This window comes from Cryptomeria japonica, chromosome 8, assembly GCF_030272615.1.
Source record: "Cryptomeria japonica chromosome 8, Sugi_1.0, whole genome shotgun sequence".
Classification (NCBI taxonomy): domain Eukaryota; kingdom Viridiplantae; phylum Streptophyta; class Pinopsida; order Cupressales; family Cupressaceae; genus Cryptomeria; species Cryptomeria japonica.
The window spans coordinates 739,342,679-739,367,045 of record NC_081412.1 but is presented as its reverse complement, the minus strand read 5'-3'; the positions used below and the strand labels follow the sequence as shown (position 1 = coordinate 739,367,045).

Below are 24,367 nucleotides of genomic sequence, written 5' to 3'. Positions count from 1 at the left end.
AGTTCTGTTTCTCTTTTAAACTTTTGATTTGCAAATAATAACTCGTTGTTTGATTGTTGTATTTTTAACTTCTGATGCCTCCTCAAAGAGAGAAATAGGCAAGCCCAAAACGAAGGAACATGAAACAGTAATATGGTGTCAACATCAATGAGACAAAAGTAGTTCCAATTTTATGATGTTTCTAATTGTTTTCAAATCGAAAAAGTACTCTCAAGACATTATTGTTTGATGGAGTCTTTTTCTGGTCTTAAATATCCAGAAGATGTGATTGATTACTCTGTGAAGACAAATTTTCTGTTTTTCATATGATAAATGATAAACCTTGCTCTGGATGGAACAAATGACAAAGGCAACAAGGGTATAACCTATTGGTATCTTGGAAAATGTTTTACACTGCATGGATGTTAAACTGACATGCAGTGACTGGCTGAAGCAGGTACGGGGAACTGTGGATCAACCAATTTTTGATGGAGCTGCAACATTTCATAGGGCATCTGTCTCTTCACCAGTGCTTCCCACACCACTTTCAAATTTTGGAGGCACATTTCATGTTAAGAGCAATCAGCTATGCATTAATGGCTTGGAAGGACGAGTTGGAAGAAAGGGGCGTTTGTTATTCAATGGGAGTCTGCCATTGAGAAGCAGCAAAACATATTCCGGAGATAAGATTGAAATGAAGACAGAGAATCTTGAAGTAAGAGCCAAAAATTTATTCAGGTGTGGCACATTGCCTCTTCATTGCCATCTTTTTGTTAGTCTTTTATTTTATTAATGAAAACACAAGTAGGTTTTTTTCTATAACTGGGCACCCTTTTATTTCTCTATATCTAGATGCTACTGCTAAAAGTTTAATTACTTTAGGAAGAGATTTTTTCTTGGGCTCTGTTGAAGAGTCTCTAGAGTATGTGAAGGCACAAAACTAATTAATTCAATTTTGTTGATCACAGTGGACAGGTGGATAGCCAAATAGAGGTTACAGGTTCAATATTGGAGCCAGATGTTTCTGGGATGATTAAATTTAGTCGTGGAGAAGCATACTTGCCACAAGAAAAGCGCACAGGGGCTGCTATTGCTCGTTTGGCTTCAAACAATAAGAATCTGTCAACAAGCAGTCGTAGCCAAATGAAAGCTGCGAGAAATATTGTTGGCTTTTATGCTACACAATCTTCTCCCTTACCTGTGAGGGAACCAGGTATGTTTTAAAAAACATTGATGTTTGCAATTATTGTTTCCATACGTCATTTTTATTTGACAAGTGAAATCAACACCAATTTGGGAGATATTCTTCTGCATGCTAGTTATCAACATTGCAGATTTGACAACTATTTATCCTTTTAAAACTTGTTAATCCATAAATGTGATATCATTTGTATGGATTCAAGTGCATTAATATTGATTCAATCTTGATGATTTCATGTTTTATCAGTAGTGGTTTGTAAGAATCAATCTCTTATTGGATCTAGGTGATGCATGATCATGCAAGCATTGAAGCTTCCCAAGAGTTCACCCATTCTGTAATTACTCTGGCACAAATGTGCATAACTATGGAGTCTATCCTATAGTCAAGTCCACTTTGCTTGCTACTCCATTTGTAGGTTTTTCAGCAAGCATTTGCATGTTCTCTGTTGATAACCTTAAACAATCAAACAGTATTTTTATAATTAAATGGTATGCTTTTGCATGTTCTCTGTTGATTATCTTAAACAATCAATTATCAAACAGTATTCCTATATTTTTTTGACTCCTCTTGTGGATTGCTTGGTGATTATTTAAGATGCCATTTATTTTGAAAATTCATGAAAGGTGATTACAATCAATTCACTCATATTGTAACCTTGATGGATGTAATCACTAATTTTCTCTCCTTTTAATTGTTTTCCTACGTTTTTCTTTTCTGTCAACTCATCTATTGCTATCTTAAACTGGATCACTATTGATAGAAAAGTTTAATATTTACTTTCCTTTCTGTCTTGAGATAGAAATCCATTTCAACATTGGTTTTGGAAGTGGAATTTGACTGTTAGCTGTTCACAGATACAAAAGAAAAAAGTAGCAGGGGAAATGAACAAAGCATAAGTAAGCCCCAGGTGGCTATCCACTTGAGAGGGCTCAAACTTCACCTTGGACCAGAGCTGCGAATTGTTTATCCTTTGATACTGAACTTTGCAGTAAGTGGTGAACTTGAGCTTAATGGCTTGGCTGATCCAAAATTGATCAAACCTCAGGGAACTCTTACATTTGAAGATGGAGATGTAACTCTACTTGCTACTCAAGTGAGTATCTCTTTATAGGTCTATGAAATTAACAAACATGCAAATTATACTTGAAAAACAAGGTTCATTAATTTTCTTTTGTCTTCAGGTGAGAGTCAAGAGAGATCACCCCAATAGAGCAAAGTTTGAACCTGATCAGGGATTGGATCCAACTTTAGACCTGGCATTGGTTGGAGCAGATTGGCAACTCAAGGTGCAAGGTCGTGCGAGTAACTGGCAAGACAACTTGGTTGTGACTTCACCACGTTCTGGAGACCATGATGTGCTTACACAGGATGAGGTGTGTATTTTTTCATGGGATGCTGAGGGAAGTACAGAAACTAGTGGAAATATTCTTTGTGGATGTATTTTGCATATCTTATTTATTGTTTTTATCTATGTTATGTTGACTTCATGTTTCTTGAGTTCTCTACTGCAAGATGAAGTTGAAAAGTCTTAACCTATTGGCTCTTAACTTAGTGTATTCAAAAGAATATGATCAAATTATGGTTTTCAACATAATCAGATATCAGGTTGCATGCCATGAAATGAAATATTTTATTCTTCCCTACTATCTAATAAACTGTTAGTTGAATTGTAGATGTACTAAATAGCTACCAAGAGCAAGGGAGTGGTTAATACAGCTGAAATGCAATAATAGGGATAAGGGCGTTGAAACATTAAGAAGGAAACCAAAATCTTTAGGTATGGTTTTTTTGGGATGCATTGAAGCAGCCAACAATATTATCATTGACCATTGTAGGAGTACCAATGTAAAGTCTAAGAGTGCTCATGGAGAAAGTGCTAAAGTGAAGAAAGTCAAGTAGGACAAGCGTAGGAGAGAATGGTTTCATAGAAGAAAGCTACTAGTACACACAAACAAAGAACTGTTTGTAAAGATAAGATAAGATAAGATAAGATAAATTTATTCATGTCCAACAAACGACCACAAAGCGGGTCAAAGGGATTGTTGAAACGAACACAAGAGCCCAGTCTAGAGTGAGGGCACCAAACTGTACTCGAAGAATAACAAAGCCGAAGCAGTGGGAAACAAAAAGAACCACAAAACCTGAAAAGGGGGGGGGGAGGGATCCAACAGGGAAATCCCAACCTCTGTAAGAAATCTGAGCCGCTGAGAAGAACCCCCAAACAAAAGGGTAATTTGTGGAACGAGCAAGAGCTCCACGTCGCCTTTGAGAAGTCCTGAAGAGGAAGGCCGATGCTGAAAAGAGTTCCTTTGGGGCTTCATGGATCTAGAATGATTGGAAGGGGGACCAAACTGCCATTTAGTACCACGAGCCGAAGGGAGCCTAGTGAAGGAGGTGATAAGCTAATAAGAGTGTGAGTGCGTAGGAGGTTGACGTTGAAGAGATTTGTCCCGAAGCCTGGTGGCCTCTTGAAGATAAAGGGCAAGGCACCTCTGATCTGCGAATTTGAAAAAGGTGGAGAGATTCTGAGTGTTTCTGAAAAGGTAGTAGAATCTCCCACGGATCTCGTAATAGATAGGGTAACAAAATATGAAGTGCTCGCCCGACTCGGTCTCTCCAATGCTGCATAACTGGTAGATCTTGTCCTTTCTGTCAAGTTTGTGATCAGTCTCAGTGCGAAGCTTGTATGAACCCACCTGAAAGGAATCGAGGGGGATCTTGAGGGAATGGGACAAATGGTGCGATAAGTAAGAAGGGCAAACAATGAGCCCGTCCTCCATCTCAAGGAAGTGGTCCGCGTAGAAAGACATCTTAGGGCGAAGGCCCCTGTGGTGGTTGACCTAAGTAGTGTGGATGTACTGCCTTTAAATGTCTGTCATGATGCACTTGTTCAGCTCCTATCATATTGTAAATTGGTCAGCTAGTTGCCAATATCTTTCAATGTAATTCATCTGCCCTCATTCTAGTCTCCATATGGTTTTACCTTTGCTTAGATCAAGAATTTGGTGATAAAAAAGAATTGGAGTTTGAGTGATCACAAAAAATCTATGTGGATTTGAACTAATGCCCTAGAAGGGTTATTGCACAATCCTTCAATGATCCACCATTTATCGAGACCAATTTGAGCCTCTTATTGTAGGCTTGCACATTCTTGTGTTTTCTCTGTTGGGTATTATACATCTCCACAACATTCTTCTTGTCATCTCATAGGTGTTTGAATTCATTGTTGAATTCCTTTTTAAAGTTTCTCCCAAGTGGCTTTATGAAGGGCTAAGATATTAGTGTACCAATTAATTGACACTCCTTGAGGTGTGGTTTGAAATCATGTTAAACAATGTCACTTTTCTATACACCCATTGGTAGTCTAGATTATATTGCACATCCTAAAATGTTAGATAGATCTTTAGATCCATTCCCAATTGTACTATTTACCTTTAGACTACCAAACTCTCAATTGTAGTTTGGAAAAAGAAAAATCTTGTTAATTTTCTATTTCATACTTTTCAAATGTAAGCAATCATTGTTCATGAGCCATTGATTTTTGTGGAGAGCTTTAAAGGAATTGATATAGCCGATTCGGCTTGTAACTTTGTCATGAGTACACACTTATTCTAAGAGGAGGGAGGAGGGGGTAGGGGGTAGGTGGGGAAGGGGTGTGAATTAGTATAAGACAATCTTTTACTTATTTAAAAACTTAACAACCATAGCAACATCAAACACACAAGATCCACACAATTAAGAATACAAGATTTTTATGGAAACCTTTTGAGGGAAAAACCATGGTGAAGGACCACTTGGAGCTACTAGCCAAATCCAGCCACCACAAAATAAAATGCTCTTTCAATATTTTTAGGCACCAGCCCATTGGAGACACCAATCCCCACTACTAAGAACCAACTTAGTAGGAGACACCAACCTCAAATGAACAAAACATTTGCCTTCTTGATTATTGTTTCTTTGAAGCATGATAATCATGTTAATCTTCTTCATAAAATCTGTTTATAAGTTTGCTTGTAAATCTGCTAATAAATCTGCTATAAATCTCCTTGAAAGTATGCTCTAAATCTACTATAAATCTCCTTGAAATTCTGCTATAAATCTGCCATAAATGTCCTTGAATATGTGCTACAAATCTGCTTTAAATCAGAAAGAAGTTCTTTATTTGCTTGCCTTTTTTACCCCTAACTCACCTTGCAGTTATACCACTTTAATACCTCTTCACCCAAGAGAGGCGATCCTGCCAAGGAGGTTGGCCACATGAGAGAATTAATAATTAATTATATATCCCAAGATGGTTGATCATACTAAGGGGGTTGGCCATTCTTATGGGGTCCCAAATAATATCAAATTAAACTTTCCATAAAGGAGGTTGCCCAACTTATTGTATTGAAATTAATTCCCAAATAATTTCATGAAAGTCAACCATCTCTAATTAAATTGATTCCAGTGCTGCTAGGTGAAGTCTGCCATCATTTTATTTAGATTTATTCTCGCACTGCATTCAAAGAGGCTCGGCCCATTTGTGGTCTTAAATTCTTAATGATTACCTTGAAATATGCGATCAGTGGCCTCTGGCCTTCACACCTTTAAACCCCAAAAGTTACATGTTTGACAACGGCAATATGATGACATTGATTTGCTCCTCTCTTTTGACATCAATGACAACAATATTTACAACACTTTGTGTCTGGGAGATTATTTTGCGACAAATATATCAACCACTTGGATGTACAACGTCTTTCAATGTTGAGGTTTGCATAATATACTTTGGCCACAAGTACAACCATCGAACTTATGTTGCAATATTCTTCTGTTCTAGGATTTTCGAGGTGATTTTTCTTTTCTTGTAGTTTATTTCCAATTGATGAAATGTCAAATATTCAGAATGCAGATAATTGTTTGACTCAATACTCAGATTTGGTTTCAAAAGTTTGGTTAATGCTTATCATTCACAATTGCAAAATTGGATAGTATACCACCAATAGTTCTTTAAATATTGAAGAACTGTGGATGGTTTACTATTGGATCTTGGTTTATCATTGTAATAGCTCTTGGTCTGTTTATTTTCTATATCTTTTCTTATTTTTCAGTGCATTTTCCTCCTTGCATGGTACGCATTAAAGTTGGGTGAATTAATTTGCCATTTTGACGCAATCACAATTTTACTTTCATTCAACTACTTTGGCGTGATCAGAATTTGCTTTCACTCTTGTCAGATGACACAATCAATTGGAGCCCATTACTCAAATTACATGGCTTCAATATTTTACTACTGCTGCTACTACTTAACTAGTCAAAGAACCTATTATCACCATTTGTTTGCTCATTTTATGGTCCCAAATGGAATCACGACTTTGATCTTCAACCGCATTGTCTGGCAAATAAATTGTTGTTTTACAATTTGGTAAAATTATTGTTTTGTGTCCTTTAACAATACACAATAAACTGATGATCTACATCAAGGAAAATAAACTATCACTATAGTAGTATAACTGCTGCTCATGATTTTTGTTGGTTAAGAATTTCAAACAAAGCTGCAAGTTCACATATGAGGAAAAATGAACTTACAATGCTGTGGGAAAAATAAACTATCAATAATACAGCAGGACACGTGGATTAAGGATTTCTGTATATATATCGGATAACAATTCCTTTATGGATCGTCCTTTTTCTTCCCTTATGACAGTGATCTCATCCATAACAAATAGTTAGTTAGATTTGGGAATAAAGATTAGAGAGAAACGGTTTAGATGGAATTACATAAGGCAACTGTAAACAAGAATTGTTAAGAAGGGGCAGCGGTCAGCATTTAAGAGGTGCCTGTCTCACAACAATTACAACAAACACACACACAGACAGACAGACAGACACAGACAGACAGACAGACAGACACACACACAGTCGTCAATATAGTCAGCTGAGTTCACTCATGACACACTCACACACACACACAGTCGTCAAGATAGTAAGCTGAGTTCACTCATGATGCCATAGTAGCTGTATGAATCGGAGCTAATCCCTATCTGTATATATATATGCCATAATGTAGGATTCTTTATATGTTCTGCTTAAATATTATAATCAGCCATGAGCAGAACAGTATTGGGGTCCTTTCTAAGTTCGCCACCTCATGGTAGTAGACCGGGGGTCCCGTGAGGCCAAGGGGGTACAAGGAGTGCTGCCCTTGGGCTTAGAAGAGAAGGATTTCCGTGAGACCCTATTGTAAATGCACCAAAACCCTCTATCGTGGTGGATCACTATGCTGAGGAACCCAATCATAGCAAGTGGAAAAGGATGTCATGATGAAAGGGAGCGGTTATAGGACACCTCACTAGGTACACCACCTCATATGGATGGCAAGGGCCACATGAGGCCAAGAGGGATTGCAAATCTTCTCTTGCACCTAGGGTAGTGGATCTCTAGGGCACCCTATCAAGTCACCTTATTCTAGCTTCCCTACGGTTGAATTCCATCAAATTAGTTATATCATATGATTAAGTTAATGTTCCTCTATTCCATCTCTTGTTTTACTCGAAATGGTGATTTTAGGGCAAAAACTGTTAAATTTTAATGATCAGATTATATAGAGATAATTGAAATACAACTACACAAAGTTTATCCTAGGAAAACCTTCCTCTTGAAGGTGAAAAACCCAGCAATGGTATTTCTTATTGTATTGTACCAATTTACAATATGTCTTTACAATATTGAACACTTCTATTCAACATTCACAAAGTGAGAGGAATGTATACAATCTGCTGTGTATTAGAAGTGCAGTCCACTCACTGTCTATGATCCAACTGCTGTAAACATGCAACTGCTATAGATGTATATCAATCTGCTGTAGGTATATCACGAACTGCTGTAGGTATATCACAAACTGTTGTAGTTATATCACGACCTGCTGTAGATGAAGAATATGACCTGTTTGATGATTAATCTGAATTGCCAAAGGAGATGGAATGCACCGATCTATATACCCAATCTCAACATGATCAAGCAACACAACTTATATCAAAAGTCGGCTTCAACCAACACGTCTCATTTATTAGACATCGGTTATATTATAATTAACTTGACTCTTCATAATCACGTCTTATGCCAATTGTTGCGACTTCAATGTGATCCGTGTATTTATTAACAAGTCTTTTATTATAAATGACGTGAATGAGAAATCAGATATTTTAAATGTGTAAGGCCGTTTCGGCCCTTCACACATTTGAAGGCAGAGTCGGCCTTGAGAAGTCCGATTGAAGCTATACATCAACACTCCCTCTTAGCTAGGGAGGAATCCTTCTCGATATGTGAGTTGCATAGTCATATCCATCATGGCTATTCCCAGAGGGTGAGTATAAACAAATGCTAAGTCATGAAGTCTCTCACATGACATTCACCATACCTACTCGCAAAGGGTGAATCCACCATACCTACTCGCAGAGGGTGGAACAAGGGCTGGAACCTCAAACTTCTCTCGCAAAGAAGAATGCACAAGAAGGGCTGATACCTCAAACTTCTCTTATAGAGAAGAATGCATAACAAGGGCTAATACCTCAAACTTATCTCACAGAGAAGAATGCTCAACAAGGGCTGATACCTCAAACTTATTTCATAGAGAAGAATGCACGACAAGGGCTTGCACCTCAAGCTTCTCTCACAGAGAAGAATACATTATAATACATATTAAGTAATCATTGATGTTGAGACTCCCTCTCAGCAAGAGCTTTGTTTTGCACAATTCCAAGCTTCCCTCAAAAATGCACAAATTTCACTTTCGCAAGAGGCTTGGTGAAAATGTCAGCCGTCTGTTCCTCATTACAAATGTATCTCAATTGAACAACATTCCTTTGTACCATATATCTTTGATGTAGTGGTACTGAATCTCTACATGCTTCGTTCTATCATGAAATACTAGATTGACTGAAAGCTTTACACAACTTTGGTTATCACAATGTATGATGGTAGGCTCCAATGATTGACCAAACAATCCTGCAAGGACCTTACGAAGCCACACTGCTTCGCGAGTTGCTACACATGCAGCAATGTATTCTGCCTCTGCAGTGCTCAGAGCTACTGAAGACTGCTTCCTGCTACACTAGGAAATAAAAGCAGATCCCAAGCTAAAGCAACAACTAGAAGTGCTCTTTTGCTCAGTAACACTCTCTGCCCAATCAAAATTAGAACATCCTTCAAGAATCAGGTCCATACTGGAAGAGTATTTCAAGCCATATCTAACTGTGCCACACAAGTATCTCAAGCAGAGAAACGAAAATCGCCTAAACTCGCCTGGACTCGGCGAGTCCGAGTGCGAGTCACCCTCGCCAAGTCCTGGGGACTCGGACTCGGACTCGGACTCGGCCGAGTCCAGGCGCCAGACTCGCCAGACTCGCCGAGTTTGGCGAGTTTGGCGAGTTTGGCCGAGTCCCGTGCCTGGGACTCGGCCGACGGCGATGTGAAGGATAAGTTAAAAAAAAAACAATTTTAAATGGTTTTTTTGACTCTTTTTTTTTGTGTTATTTTTGTTTAATACCTAAAAGTGACTTTCATTTCATTCATTTGCAAAAATAGGAGGAGTAAAGTGAGATAAAAAGAATAACAAGGGTGCATTGAAGAAAAACCAGCAAGGAAGATTTCTTCAATTTCTTCAGTTTTCTTCAAGAGTTCTAAGAGGTAAGTTGGTAACATTGTTTTTTTGAGATTTTTTTGTTTCTTATATGCAAAAATTCATTTTTCTATTCTTTTTTTTTTGAAAGTTTTACATTTTATTCCAAAATCTTTTCTATGTTACTATGTATGCCCAGGGTTTGTAATTTTATTTTTTTTAAAGTAGGGTTTGACAAACCCTACAATTTAAAAAAAATAAAATTGCAAACCCTAGTTACCCTACTTTAGCTTTTTTGAAAAAAATGTTCAATGAGAATGAAATTATGAATGCACAACATAGAATGAATGTCTTAATTTATTTTTGCATTTGTAATGTTTTATTGCAGCAACCTTCACATTCTTATTTGCCTCAAGTTTCACAAAACAATCATACAATGTCCTCTTCTAGACCTCCCATTAGAAAGGACCCTGCTTGGAAATATCATGAGGATTTTCCAGGGCAAAGAAAAGGGCAAACAAAGTGTATATTTTGCAAAACAATATTCCATGGAGGCATATATAGATTGAAATACCATATTGCTGGTGTGCGTGGGCATGATGCCGACCCATGCACAAAAGCAGTCACTGAGGCCGTACGTGATTGCTATGTAATGGTTGAAGAAATTGAAAGGAAAAGGAAAGAAAAAGAGGATCTCACAGTCATTGGGAGACATGCACCTTTAGGAACAGGGACACAATTAGGTTGTGTTGGAGGGCCTTCTTCCTTACCTTCATATCGTCCCACTCATTTTGCTACTACTCATGCTTCCGGTTCTGCTTCTATAAGTGCCAGTGCTAGTGCCAGTGCCTCTGCCCCTTCTCATGTTCCTAGCACTGGCAGTGGTAGTGGGAATGTTAGCATTGGACCTAGGATTCGTAAATCTAGGTTGGATACCTTTTTTGCACCTCGCACTACTCTTGGGTCCCAACAGTCACTTGAGAGCATGGGTTGGAACAAGGAGGTCCATGATGCTGCTAAAATGGCAGTTGGCAGATTTTGGATCTATGGCAGTATTCCATTCTTCACAGCCAGGTAAATGTTTTATGTTTGATTGTTTTAATTTTTATAATTTGATTGTTCGTATTAATTTTTGTTGTATATAGTTCATTATACATAGTACATACTTATCTCATTAAAATTATTTGTGACAGGTCACCTTATTGGCAAGAAATGGTTGATGCCCTTACCATTTGTGGGGCGGGGTTCAAAGCCCCTTTTGAGTTTGATTTGAGCGGACCCATTTTGACTGAATTGGTGAATGATGTGAAGAAAGAATTGGGTGATCAACGCCAAATATGGAGCACTAAAGGTTGCACCATCATGACTGATGGTTGGACAAACAGGAGAAATAGAACTCTCCTTAATTTTCTTGTTTCTTCCGCAGGTGATTGATTAATTTTAGTTTCATTTAGGCATTAATTTTTTATTTTTCATTTAATGATTTATTGAATGATCATTGATCTTGCTTTATTTTTTTATTTCAGGGGGCACCGTTTTCATCAAGTCTATTGATGCCTCCGCCCATTGCAAGAATGCCACCTACCTATGTGAGCAGATAGAGGAGGTGATTAATGAGGTGGGTGAAGAGAACGTGGTACAGGTGGTGACTGACAATGCACCAAATTATGTTGCTGCAGGTAAACTTTTGATTACAAACTAATTTTGTTTGCAAATTAATTTCTATTTTGTAACCTCATTAATTACAATGCAACAAATTATGTTGTTGCAGGCAGACTATTGATGGAGAGGCACCCATCTATAGTTTGGACTCCATGTGCCGCCCATTGCATTGACCTCATGTTAGAGGATATTGGAAAACTTCCATGGGTCAAGACATGTGTAGAAAAGGCAAGAAATGTGTGCAAATTTGTATATAATCATTCATGGGTGTTGGCTCTTATGAGACAATACACAGAGCATAAGGAGTTAGCTCGTCCAGGAATCACAAGATTTGCCGCAAACTTCATCACATTGCAGTCCATGCTTCGTTGTAAGATGGCCTTGAGACGTATGATTGTTGGTGAGGAGTGGTCTTCCTCATCCTATGCTGCCACCCCAGCAGGAAAAGATATGGCAGACTGCATTTTTGATGAGCGAGGCTTTTGGAGCCCTTGTGATGAGATAGTGAAGGTAATTTTTTTATAAATTCTACAATTTTTATTTAACTTTTTGTTTTATAACTTATTCATCATATTCTCTTATTTGCTCATGTTTTAAATTACACAATATTTTCAATTTTACAGTTTGTTAAGCCCTTGGTGGTTTTGTTGCGAGTTGCGGATGGAGAAAAGCCCGCAATGGGCTACATATATGAGGGCATGGATAGGGCGAAAGAGGGCATCAAATCTATCTATGCAGGAGATGAGAGCAAGTATGGTCCCATTTGGCAGATCATTGATAAGAGATGGCATCATCAGCTTCATAGGCCCATCCATGTAGCAGCCTATTATTTGAATCCGGCATTCCATTTTAGCCCTACTTTCAGGGCTGATGCGGAGGTCCTTGATGGGCTATACTCAGTCATGGAGAAGATGGCACCTGTTGGTTGTACTCAGTCAGATCTTATGCGAGAGCTACAGTTGTTCTCAAATGCACAAGGGGAGACCTTTTCTCGTCCTATCGCCAAAGAAAGTAGGACAACTATGATGCCAGGTAAAAATAAATTGTAAGGCTTAATTTTAGTTTTATTGTATATTGTTAAATGAGTTTATGAGAGACTGATTTTATTTATTTTTCTCATTTCAAACTCAGATAATTGGTGGAACTTTTTTGGCCCAACGACACCAAATCTTCAGAAGTTGGCCATTTGCATCTTGAGCCAACCATGCAGTGCATCTGGTTGTGAGCGCAATTGGAGTATGTTTGAGCACATACACTCCAAGAGGCGCAATAGATTATCCGTGGAGAAGATGAATGATCTTATCTTTGTTCACTATAACCTCCGCCTGAGAATGAGAAAGAATGCATTAGCTGACATCTCTCCTATCATTCTAGATGAGGTTGATCCTGAGGCAGAGTGGGCCATTGAGACAGATCCTGTGGCTGTCTTTAGTGATGATGACACTGATTGGATCGACCAGGTAGATATAGAGGCTGAGGCTGTAGCCATGGCAGAGGAGGAGCAGAGAGCACGAGCAGAGAGAGGAGATTCAGAGGCAGATGGTGATAGTGACAGAGATGGTGACAGTGACACAGATGTTCCTGATGTTGGTGAGCATGGCGTGGTGTCACGAGGAGCGGCTATGGCTGCCCAATCATCTATGACCTACCTTAGACGCCTTCGTAGGGGGGCGGGGCCTTCATCGGAGCCGACGTCGGGGCCGGAGGGTGCAGACTCCTCTGCGCCATAGGCTTGTAGATGTATTTACCTTTGTTATTTGTATGGAACATTTGATGATGATCATATGATGACATGGATTTTTTATTCCATGAGTTTTGTAATATTGTATACATTTGACAATATTTATATATCTATGTTTGTTATTTCCTTCAGCTACAATTTGCGTTTATGCTTATGTGATAGATCATAGATGTATACTTGTGTATGTATTATGTAATGAAATGAGCCAAGTTTGATGATGTTATTGTGTCTTATTCAATAAAGGGTGCATGAAACAAGTTTTAAATCTTAAAAAATCTCTAAATTTTTTGAGTTTTTCACTTTCCCGAGTCCAGCCGAGTCTGGAGCCGAGTCTGACGCCGAGTCCCGAGTCCGAGTCCGATTTGGCCTTGCCGAGTCCGAGCCAAGTCCGAGTTTCGTTTCTTTGATCTCAAGATATGCTTGACTGCAACTAGATGTATCTGTCTAGGTTCACTCATGAACTGGCTAAGTGCACTCACAACATAACAAATATCTGGTCTAGTGTTAACTAGATACATCAGGGACCCAGTCAATTGCTTGTATATAGTAGGGTGCACAAGTTCTGAACTAGCTGAAACTTCCCTTAATTTAATCAAGTTAGTTTCCATTGGTGTGGACATAGATGTACAATCTGTCATTCCAAATCTCTTCAAGATATCGATGGTGTATTTTCCTTGACTTAGGATAATCCCATTGGGCCTTTGCTAAACTTCCAACCCTAGAAAGAATTGCATGAGTCCTAAGTTCTTCATCTCGAATTCGGAAGTCAACTCCTTACATCGATCAATGAGATAATCTTCTCCGGTAACAAATAGGTCATCAACATAAAGTACCAAGATCAACATATCACCATTTAATACCTTGAAGTAAAGGTTTGGATCAACGTCATTCTTGCAAAAACCCAAACCTACTAAGTATTTGTCAATTCTTTCATACCAAGCCCGAGGAGCCTGTTTAAGGCAATATAGGGCTTTCTTCAAACTACACACATGAGACTCTTTCCCATGAATCACGAACACCACAGGTTGCTCGATGTAGACTTCTTCTTCAATCACACCATTGAGAAAGGCAATCTTCACATCCATCTGGTGCAACTTCCATCCCTTAACTGTTGCAATGGCAATGATGGTTCTAATGGAAGTATAGCAAGCAACAAGAGCAAATGTTTCTTCGTAATCTATTCCCTCTTGTTGAGTGAAGCCACGAGCCACAAATCTAGCCTTGTACTTTTCAATGCTGCCATCAACTGCATGTTTTATCTTGTACAACCACTTGGAAGATACAACAAACTTCCCTTTTGGTCTAGGCACAATATCCCACACATTGTTCTTGAGAATGGATTGATACTCCTCATCCATTGCATCTTTCCAAACTTGTTGTTTTTGCGGCTTCCTCTACACTAGAAGGTTCAGACTCAAGAAGATTACACATTAATGCAACATAACCAGAAAATCTCTGTGGTCTTTTGCTTTCCTTGAATGTGCCTCTAGGAGCAGCAAACTGTTCTGCTTCCTGCATAGTGTTTCACGCCCAAAGAGGGATCTTTCAAGCCACAACAATATCTCTAGGCCCATCAGTGGGATCCAAAGGTTCAATTGGGTCATTACTCATATCAGGTTCTATAGTCTCCCTCTGAATCTTAGGAGCAAGATAAACATCCATGTCTTGAGGAGTCTCACCATCTATCTCCATGCATGAGCCCTTTGATTTCCTGAATGCAACATCTTCCTCAAATGTAACATCCCTGCTAACTTCTATTTGCTTCTGACCAAGAATGTAAATATGGTAGGCTTTGGAGGTTTCACTGTAGCCCACAAATATTCCACTCTTGCCAGAAGGCTCCAACTTGGTTCTGTTGTCCTTGGGATTATGAACATACACAGGACAACCAAATATTCTTAGGTGGCTGATATTAGGCTTGATACCTAAGAAGGCTTCTTCAGGAGTCATATTTTGTAATATCCGATGAGGACATCTATTTTGAGCATACACTGCTGTTCTAGAGGCTTCTGCCCATAGAAAAATCTGAAAGTCTTGATCATGAATCATAGCTTTTGCAGCTTCAACAATAGATCTGTTCTTCCTTTCAGCAACCCCATTTTGTTGAGGGTTGTAAGGAACACATAACTCCCTCTTGATCCTTGCCTCAATATATAAATCACAAAAGCTACGCGAGGTGTATTCACCTCCATTATGAGACCTTAAAATTTAAATTTTCTTTCCAGAGATATTTTCTACAAGAGCTTTAAACTCTTTAAACCTACCTAGGACTTCATTAGACTCTTTAGACCTTAAGAAATAAATCCAAGTCTTCCTAGAGTAGTCATCTATAAAGGTTACATAATACAAACATCCACTTAGGGATGGAATTGACATTGGACAACATAAATCTGAATGTACAAGATCTAGTATTTCTTTAGACCTACTTTCATTGCTATGAAAAGGACTTTTAATATTTTTACCCATAGCACAACCTTTACAAGTACCATCATTTACATGAATAAGTTTAGGAATACCTTTTACCATCTTCTCCAAAGATGGAAGAGCCCTGAAGTGAAGATGTCCAAGTCTTCTTTGCCAGAGCTCGCTAGAACTGGAAGAGTCATGAACAAGAGCTTGAACTGGGAGAGTGGAGAGTTTGTATAAACTCTCATGTCAATTTCCGATCACACGAGCAGTCTTGATGCTGGAGTTCTTAGGCAAAGCAAGATCTCTTCCTTAAGAAAATACAATTTGATAGCCCTTATCCTCCAGGGCTGAAATAGATACAAGGTTCCTCTTGATCCTTGGTACGAACAATACATCACTTAGGTGTAGAGAAACTCCAGATTCAAGTTTTAGAGATGTAGCACCAACTCCTCTTACAACATAGCGTGCATCATCCCCATTAATGACTTGGAGATGTGACTCTTTCTCCACTAGATCAGAAAGGTGCTCCCGATGACCGGTGATATGTCGAGAGGCTCCACTATCAATTAACCACGTATCACTGTCTGTAGGAACATTGCTTGATAATGCTGATATGAAAAGGAAACCAGTGGAGTTATCTTCAACCTCCTTCTGAGATGAGACTTCATTGATGTTTGCTCCTTGATGATTAGGTCTTGTCAAACAATTCTTTGCAAAGTGACCAAACTTGTTACACCTAAAACATTGGATGCGAGAGAGATCTTTCTTCCTCTTCCTAGAATCAGGTGTAAAGTCTAATTTGAAATCTCTATTCTTTTCCTACTACCAATGATTGCTTTGATAAAAAAAATGAAAAAGGATGAAGGGTTTAGAAATGCTATACTAACACTTGTAATGCAACAGTGATGGACGATTTCAAGTAGAGCTCAACAAAACTTTGTTTTGACATGCAATGAGCAACTCCACAAAGTTAAGTGGAATCCTCTAAGAGTAGCTAATGATATTCAAATCACTACCACAAACATAGACACCATCAAGATGATGCATATTAATGAAGTAGTAATTGAAGTTAAGTTGGCTGAAATGGGTTCAATTGACTATGCAAGATATTTTACAATCAATGAAAGAGTAGTACTGTAGTAGTGTGAACAATAGTAGTTTCACTATCAACCATGCACATAAATCTTCCATTCATCTAATTACTTAAGAAAATTTTACTCGTATCTTTTTTTTGTTTTTTGTTTTTTCAGTTCTCTCCTAAAGGAATGAAGAAACAAGCAAAGGCTCCAAAACATAATATTCACCAACACTTCAATGACTATTATTTCTGGCAGTATCAAGCAACAATACTTCAAATTCTTCTAATCAATCTTTGGCAAATGAAATGAGTTGAGCTTATAAAGTGCTCTAAAATAGAACGAATGGCCAAGATTGCATTAAAATCAAGGGTCGAGATCTTGCTACCTGTTGTGACCTTTTCACACATCGCCCCATTGCTAACGGGGACCCCCTCTTTGCTAGCTTCCTGCGTTGTTAGGTTAGGGTTTTGGCTGCTTAGTGGGCAATGTCGCGTTTTCCGTGCCCAAGTCTCAGAGTTTTGATCATGCCTAGTGCCCGTCTAGGGTTTTTGAAGTGTTAGGATCAAGTTGCAAAAGATGATATTTTTAATGATCCTAAGTTTTGCTAAGTGTTTGAGCATTTGAACGTTAATGTGTTTTTAAACACGCGCATTAATGATTTTAAAGTGCTAAGATATTCACAGACCTTTTGGAGTTGTTTCTTGCTCCTAAGGTAATATTTAAATTGGTTTCGCACTTTATTCCAACATTTTCCTAGCGTTTCGCTCATATTTTTGGAAAATTAGTCTAAGTCCAGTTAAAAGTCGCTGAGTGATTTTGAGTGGTTAAAATGTTAAAATCCTAAGGGAAATCCATATTCCAAGGGTTAAAGGGTCAAAATCCATGCTAGAGGTGATTTTCCCCTCACATTCCAGACTACCCAACCCATTCCCCCACTCAAAATCCATACTACACATGGGTTTCCCCTGGAATCCATACTGGCCACTAATTTCCCCCACTGTTTATCCACACCTGGAGTGATTTTCCCCTGGAGATGCTAAAATTTGGCTAAGTGTCAGGATTTATCCAAACACCCATCGAATTTCCCCTGGGAGTGCGGACTGGAGTGCAAGGATAATTCCATGCCTGGGTCGTTTTTCCACCAAGATTTTTGTGACAACTGAGGTAGGATTTTTGTCTGGATTTTTGTCCAGACACGGATCGATTTTCCACTGGGAACATTATGAAGAGTTTTTGAGTCCGGTTTTTTGTCCAGACTGAGGTCGAATTTCCATCAGGGAGGTATTTTTTTCAAGTTAAGTGATTTTTGAGCGTGGATTTTTGTCCAGACACCCATCGAATTTCCCCTGGGGGGTGATTTTTGCAAAATTAGTGCATTTTTGTCTGGATTTTTGTCCAAACTCATCGATTTTCCCTTGGAGGGTGATTTATGTGCATTTTGATGATTTTGAGCATGGATTTTTATCCAAGCATGGGTCGAATTTCCCCTATGGGGCAAATTTTGACACTTAAGTGATTTTGGAAGGGATTTTTTAATCCCAACCTATAGCGATTTTCCCCTGGAGGCTTTATTTTGGATTTAAATTGGAATACTTTAAATAAAAGCCCCATTTTGATTGCTTTTAAATAATTATTAAATGATTATTTGAAATTTAAAAGCAAATTTAATAACTTGCAATAATTATTAAATGTTTGAATCTTCTAGAAGCAAGTTAGGGTTTCACCAAGCAAGTATTTATACAAGTGTTTTTTATCCCACATTGCTTGTGTGGTGAAAGTTGGAGGTGAAAGCAAGTATATGAGAGGAACTTCAGCATTATTTTATTATTATTTCTGCCAGGTGTCTCCATGAGAGCAATTTTTTTTCAAGTTGGGCGAATTTTTTAGCAAGGCATTTTTGTGAAGTGTGGGATTGAGGATTTATTTTCCTCCATTTTTTCCAGCTTGCTGATTTATTCCTCTTGGATGCCATTAAAGAGCAGTTTCAGATTTTTGATTTTGCTAAGTTTGGCGATTTTTTCCAAATTTAGCATTTTTTGGTGAAAGTTGGCGAATTTGTGTTTGGAGACCTTGGGCGATTTTTCCTCCACCATTGTTGCTTGCTGTTCAGACCTTCATTTCTGCAGATTGCTGCCATTGACAACAATTTTCAGAATTTTGAAAATTTCGATTTTTTTTGCTAAGGCAGGCAAATTTTTGTGTTTGGGGTTTTCAATCCCAACTTGGGCGATTTTTCTAGATTATTGCCATCCTCCATTATTGCAGATCCGAGCTATCCATTGGCATCAATTTTCAAATTTCCATTTTAGCGCTAGACTTGGGAAAATTTCGATTTTGCTTGGAGGCCACATTTTGGTGGATTTTTCATGCATGTTTGTTGGCTGTCATCATTTCCAGCCTGATGATTCGCTTCAGATCTGAGGTTTGCTTCAGATTTTGACCTCCATTAATGGCTGCCATTAATTTTCAGACTTAAGTTTTTATTGCCCAGCCAATTCTAACTTAAATATTTAGCATTTGGAGACATTTTGTGGAGTTTTCTGTGCACTTTTTAGACCATTTTAATGCTGTTGCAGGTTTGAAACTCCATTGTTAGGTGGTTGTCCTCAGAAATTTTCATTTCCAGCCACCTAACCAATTTTGGCGAATTTGCTTGGGCTGTTTTCTAAGCCATTTTTCATCATTTCCAAGGATTTAAACCACTTTGCAAGGTGCTGGTAAGTCTGAAGTGTTCGATTTTCAGACTTGTCCTCAGAAAACTAATTTTTACTAGCCATACTTACATTCCGGAAAATGATTGTTTTCATCAATAAAACTGATTTTTATTGATTTTATGCACATTTTGAAGATTACAACATATTTTGAAAGTTTGAAGTTTTAAGTTGTCTTCAGAATTTTGACCTCCATTGTTGACTGCGGAAGGTGTCTTCAGACATTCATTGTGTGAAAACACAACCTTTCACACCTTTCCTAAGTCATCATCAATCTGGTATACTCCTTTGCATTCTTTGCTTGCATATTTTCTAAGTGTAAGGAGGTATAAATGAATTTTTATGGAAGGCTTCCATGCCTTAGTGTTGTCACACATTGAACGTAATTGCTAAAATTTACCAAGTGTATGGATTATTTTCCTGACTCCATGCTCTAAACTAGCTAAATCTCTAGAAAGTCAGGAATTTTATTACAAGTATTTATTTTTATCCTAGGACTAACTTCCAGTTTCGTACAGGTGCGATGTCGAAGTCAGGATACAAGGAAAGGAAAGAGCTGTTGAAGACTGGATTTTATCCAGAGTTCAAGATTTCATCCAGATGGAGGGAGATCACTGATACCAACATGCATTTCCTAGACTTCGACTGGATGCAGCGTCAGATGTTCGGATCTAGAGATTAGGTTCCTTCTCCAGCATATGCGAATATTATGAAGAGTGGCATTTTCCATGCTGCTGGGTTTCCACAATCCATATAGTGCAGTGAGTTGATCTTGGAGTGTGCACGATGTTACGATCCGCTCACAAGAATGATCAAGAGTCCGAAGGGTGTTGTCATCGCCTACCTTGCTGAGGATGCCATTGTTGAGGTATTCGGAATTCCACGCAGTACAGACATGAAGGATGTGACCAAGGAAGATTATGCAGACAGATACACGAAGAAGATGGGTGTATGCAAGAGTTTAATTAATAAAGAATGGATGATTGAACCTAGGAATCATCATTCCAAGGCTCCCAAGACACTTATGTGCGTAGATTTTAGGGAGGAATATAGTGATTTGATATTCCTACTCAACAGAGTGATGGGAATGCTGCAGGGAGCAATATTTCATGGATGGATGTTCTACTTCATCCAGGATTGTCTTAAAGGAACACTAGTGAATTGGTCTAGGATCATAAGTGACAATCTGGATTTTCAGTTGAGGAATGTAGAGTGGTCCAAGTCATTCGCCATGACTTCTTACCTAGTGTACCTGCTTGCACTGTTTGTTTCATACAAAGGATTAATATGCAAAGGTGAAGTCGGGAATGGGCAAGGACAGTTTAAGAGTTATGAATGCTACCCCCAGTTGAGTATGCACAGAATTGAAGACTACAAGAGAGTGAATGATGCATTCACTATGTACATCACACGGATGCTGCAGGGCGGAATCCACAGAAGATTGTCCAAGGAGGCAACAGAGTTAATAGAAAAATATGGATCGTGGTATGTACAGTTTCCCACTTTCACATACCTCAGGATTCATGGGTTTCAATCTGAACCCTACAGACTTCCTAGGTATCTTACCGACAGAATGATATTGTTGGAAGTGGTAAGACAACTTCTAGAGTTCGATGTTATCTAGAGAGAGAAGCACAGGACAGGAATGACATTCCCTATTTCAGTTGGGAAGACGTCAGAGGTCTGCCAATCCGCCATAGCTGCCAGCACTGCAGGTGAGGAGATTGCATTTTATAGATTTGCTACCTACAAGAAAAGAGAGAGATTCGATCCAGACAAGAAGGTCGGAAGGATCAAAGGAGAGAAGTTCACTCACAAGGTTGACATAGAGGATTATTGGGCTAACTTAATGGACAAACAAGCAGTAAAGAGAAGAATGTGGTCCAGAATGTCAGTGGATTTCATGAGGAAGTGTGGACTTTTCCTCATCCCTGATCAGGTATTAGATGATAGAGATCATACACACCCACATTATGAGAATGAAATGAAGAAGACAATCCTATTGCCAAAATGGTCAGAGTCAGAGGAGACTTATTTGAATATATTGATGAGAGAAGTCTTGAATTTCTCCCGCACATGGGTAGATATGCATATGAACAGATTAGTTGACATGGGTGTTCCCTTCACTTATGAGAGGATGAAGACGGAAGAGTCTACTTCCGAGGATGATCAGAGGACTGTTAGTGATGTCAGGATTCATGCAGACAAAGAAAGTCAAGCTCCCAAGAGAAGGAAGAACATGCCTGGAGAAGTCAAGGCTAGAGGGAAGAAGATTGAGGATGTGAAGAAGAAACAGAAAACTATCATTCCTTCACCCCCTCCCAGTGTCTCATCAATCGAAGTGATTGAAGTAACAGAATAGAATAAGGAGACTCAGCAGTGTTCCAACACAGTGATACTACCAGAGAATACTCAGGAATTTCATGCCACAACAACATCTACACCTCTTGATGAGAATGATGACCAGCCGGGATCCCCTACTGTCCTTTTGGAAGTTAGTTTGGGAAATGATGTATATGATTGGACTAGGAATAATCTTGATGATAATGATGAAGTTATCTCGGCACTGAAGGACCTTGATCGAGAAATATGTCTTGATGATGGTATAGAGATGACCGCTATTCTTGAATGGTTGAGGAAGAGTATGGAAAAAAGTAAACAAATGATAGAAGTACAGCCTATTGAGGATATTGATGACTACCTAGCTAGGAGTGCTAAGAAGAAGGAGCCCAAGAGAGCGGAGATTTTGTCGCACATAGCTAGAGATGAGACGGGAATGCAGATTGCGCAGATTGCTGTTCCTAGAGCCGGCGTGACAGTGGACACTGCTACTCCCATGGATTTCCAGATCACTTCAGTTGCCCTTGGTCGTCCATCCGCAGGGCAGGAATTTCAGGAGATTGGTGACAACCTCCAAGCAATCAATGCAAAGTTAGACACAACGATTGCAGAGAATGAAAGATACAAAGAAGAAAATATTAGACTCAGAGAGTATATTGCAAGGACAAGGCGTGGAGATCCCACCCTTATTTCCCCTATTGCAGTTGACCATGGAATACATTCACACTGCGAGGTAGCGAGGGGTACACACTTAGAGGTGGAAAAATGGATTGAAAGCACAAGAAAGAAGGCAGATGATTTCCTTACTTAGTTTGTCCAAGAATATGATAAGACAACAACGCTTGTATTCAGGATCCAGTATTTGGAGGGAGTTTGGGAAGAATTCCGGCCTATCCAAGAGAAGACTATTCCACGCCTCTTGGCATTGAAGAAGGTTCCTAATTCCATTTTGGTCAGCGAGAACATTGTGCACAGTGGAGACATATATAATTTCCATGGTTGGTATTGCGCACTAGCTTTGAAGAAATCAGCTTATGAGAACGCCCAATCGAGCTGTATGGAGATGGAAGGATTAATTCAGGACATTCAAATGAAGATCCTTGCCTCGATTGAGGAATTATTGGGTGTTGATGTTAGTAATGCTAGTGGTTTACACTTAGCCGAATTAAGAGACAAGATAAAATTTATGTATTTTTGCCAGTTGGACTCTTTGCAGAAGAGTCAGATAGATGACTTGGTCTCTTTGTTGATTCATGTTCATAATTCACAGAAGCTCATGCCTGAATGGGAGAACACTTTGAATGCTTGCTCGGATTCATTGGATGTGATTGATTTACAGCAGGATACCTTGCCTATCATTTCCATGGAGGAGTTAGATTTAGTTTTGGCTAGATTCTTGGAGTATGCTAAGAGAGAGAGATGCAGGGAGGAATCTTCTAGAAGATTCCCTATATGATGACTAGGTATCTTTCTATTGGGCCATATGTTGGTGGCACCATTTTTGATGTAACCCTAATTAGGACAATTCTAGGGTTTTGTTGGCATGATCTCGACCGTTGATCTTAGATCAATCTGGGCCATCCATTTTGTAAGAGACTCTATATATGCCCCTTTGTCTCTCATTTGTAAGAGAGTTTTTGTCAGTGTTCCACGGGGACGCGTCCCCCCCCTTTTTGGGCGCGTCCCCCCGTTAGAAACGTCTCGGGGACGGGGGGACGGGGACGCGACGTCCCCCGCCGTCCCGCCACTGCCACCCAAGCGCCGCCGGGATGCGGAGACGTCCCCGCGTCCCCGCGTCTCCCAGGGAGACGCCTCCACGTCCCCTTGGGAGACGTTTGGGCATCTTCCCGTCCTTCAAGAGACGTGCAGACGTCTCTCCAAGGACGGGGAGACGCCCAGACGTCTCCTGTCGCCCCCACTTATATGCAATGTTTAAAATTAAAATTTTAAAAAAAGGTGAGTTTTTAAGTTTTTTGAGGGTTAAGGGGTAACTCTAATTAGACGTGGGCCAATAGAAAAATAACACCCAACTTGGGGGCGCTGCCCCCAAACCCCCGTTGAAAAATATAGGGGGAAACCGCGTCGATAGAAGTAGGGAAAATTTAACCTCCGAGTTTGATTAGGCTCCATATAACAACACAACTTAGAAATCTTGGTATTTAGATTTAGTATTTCAAATTTCCTATAGTCTCATTTGAAATGTAATTCTTACATTGTAATACTGTCATACATCTTTTCAAAACTAGTTTTTCAAGTACTATATGTATATGTACAAGTATATGAGCACCACCACCCCACCGTCCCCTCGCCGTCCCCAAATTTAGGCCCTTGGTCCCCTCGTCCCGGAAACGCGTCCCCCCCGTCCCCCCGTCCCCAACACCTGTTGAACATTGGTTTTTGTAGAATTGTTGGTATATGCTGCAACTATTTGAATCCTAATCATTGTTCAATTGTTGGTGATTTTGCCCTTCAAATGTTGTATTTGCATTCGTGGTTCTCAATTCCTCCAAGTTAGATTAGAATTTATTTTCATGTATGTTAGATTGAATGAAAGATTTGTTGAGTATATTTGTGTGGAATCCTTAATCCATACCACTAGCCTCTTTCCGCTGGTAAGTGCGCCTTGTGTGGTCAACTGGAGTTTGA

General features: G+C 39.2%; 2 protein-coding genes across 4 annotated transcripts in view; both read left to right on the top strand.

Moving 5' to 3' along the window:
- Positions 1-24,367, top strand: part of LOC131061447 (protein SUBSTANDARD STARCH GRAIN 4, chloroplastic) — a 277,450-nt gene that overhangs the window by 212,623 nt on the left and 40,460 nt on the right. For both annotated transcript variants that reach the window (XM_057995142.2, XM_057995140.2), the window contains 4 exons: positions 437-717; positions 948-1,192; positions 2,035-2,273; positions 2,362-2,553. In XM_057995142.2, the coding sequence (XP_057851125.2) occupies positions 437-717; positions 948-1,192; positions 2,035-2,273; positions 2,362-2,553 (957 nt within the window). The remainder of the gene's footprint in view (positions 1-436; positions 718-947; positions 1,193-2,034; positions 2,274-2,361; positions 2,554-24,367) is intronic.
- LOC131857468 (uncharacterized) lies at positions 9,714-13,304 on the top strand. 2 transcript variants are annotated; one of them, XM_059210105.1, is made up of 7 exons: positions 9,714-9,847; positions 10,168-10,853; positions 10,973-11,205; positions 11,306-11,458; positions 11,551-11,951; positions 12,065-12,473; positions 12,573-13,304. In XM_059210105.1, the coding sequence occupies exons 2-7, from the start codon at positions 10,216-10,218 to the stop codon at positions 13,169-13,171; spliced, it is 2,433 nt and encodes an 810-aa protein (XP_059066088.1). In that variant the 5' UTR covers positions 9,714-9,847; positions 10,168-10,215; the 3' UTR covers positions 13,172-13,304. The 2 variants fall into 2 exon arrangements, with proteins under 2 accessions (XP_059066088.1, XP_059066087.1); XM_059210104.1 differs by lacking the exon at positions 9,714-9,847 and having other exon boundaries at positions 9,966-10,853.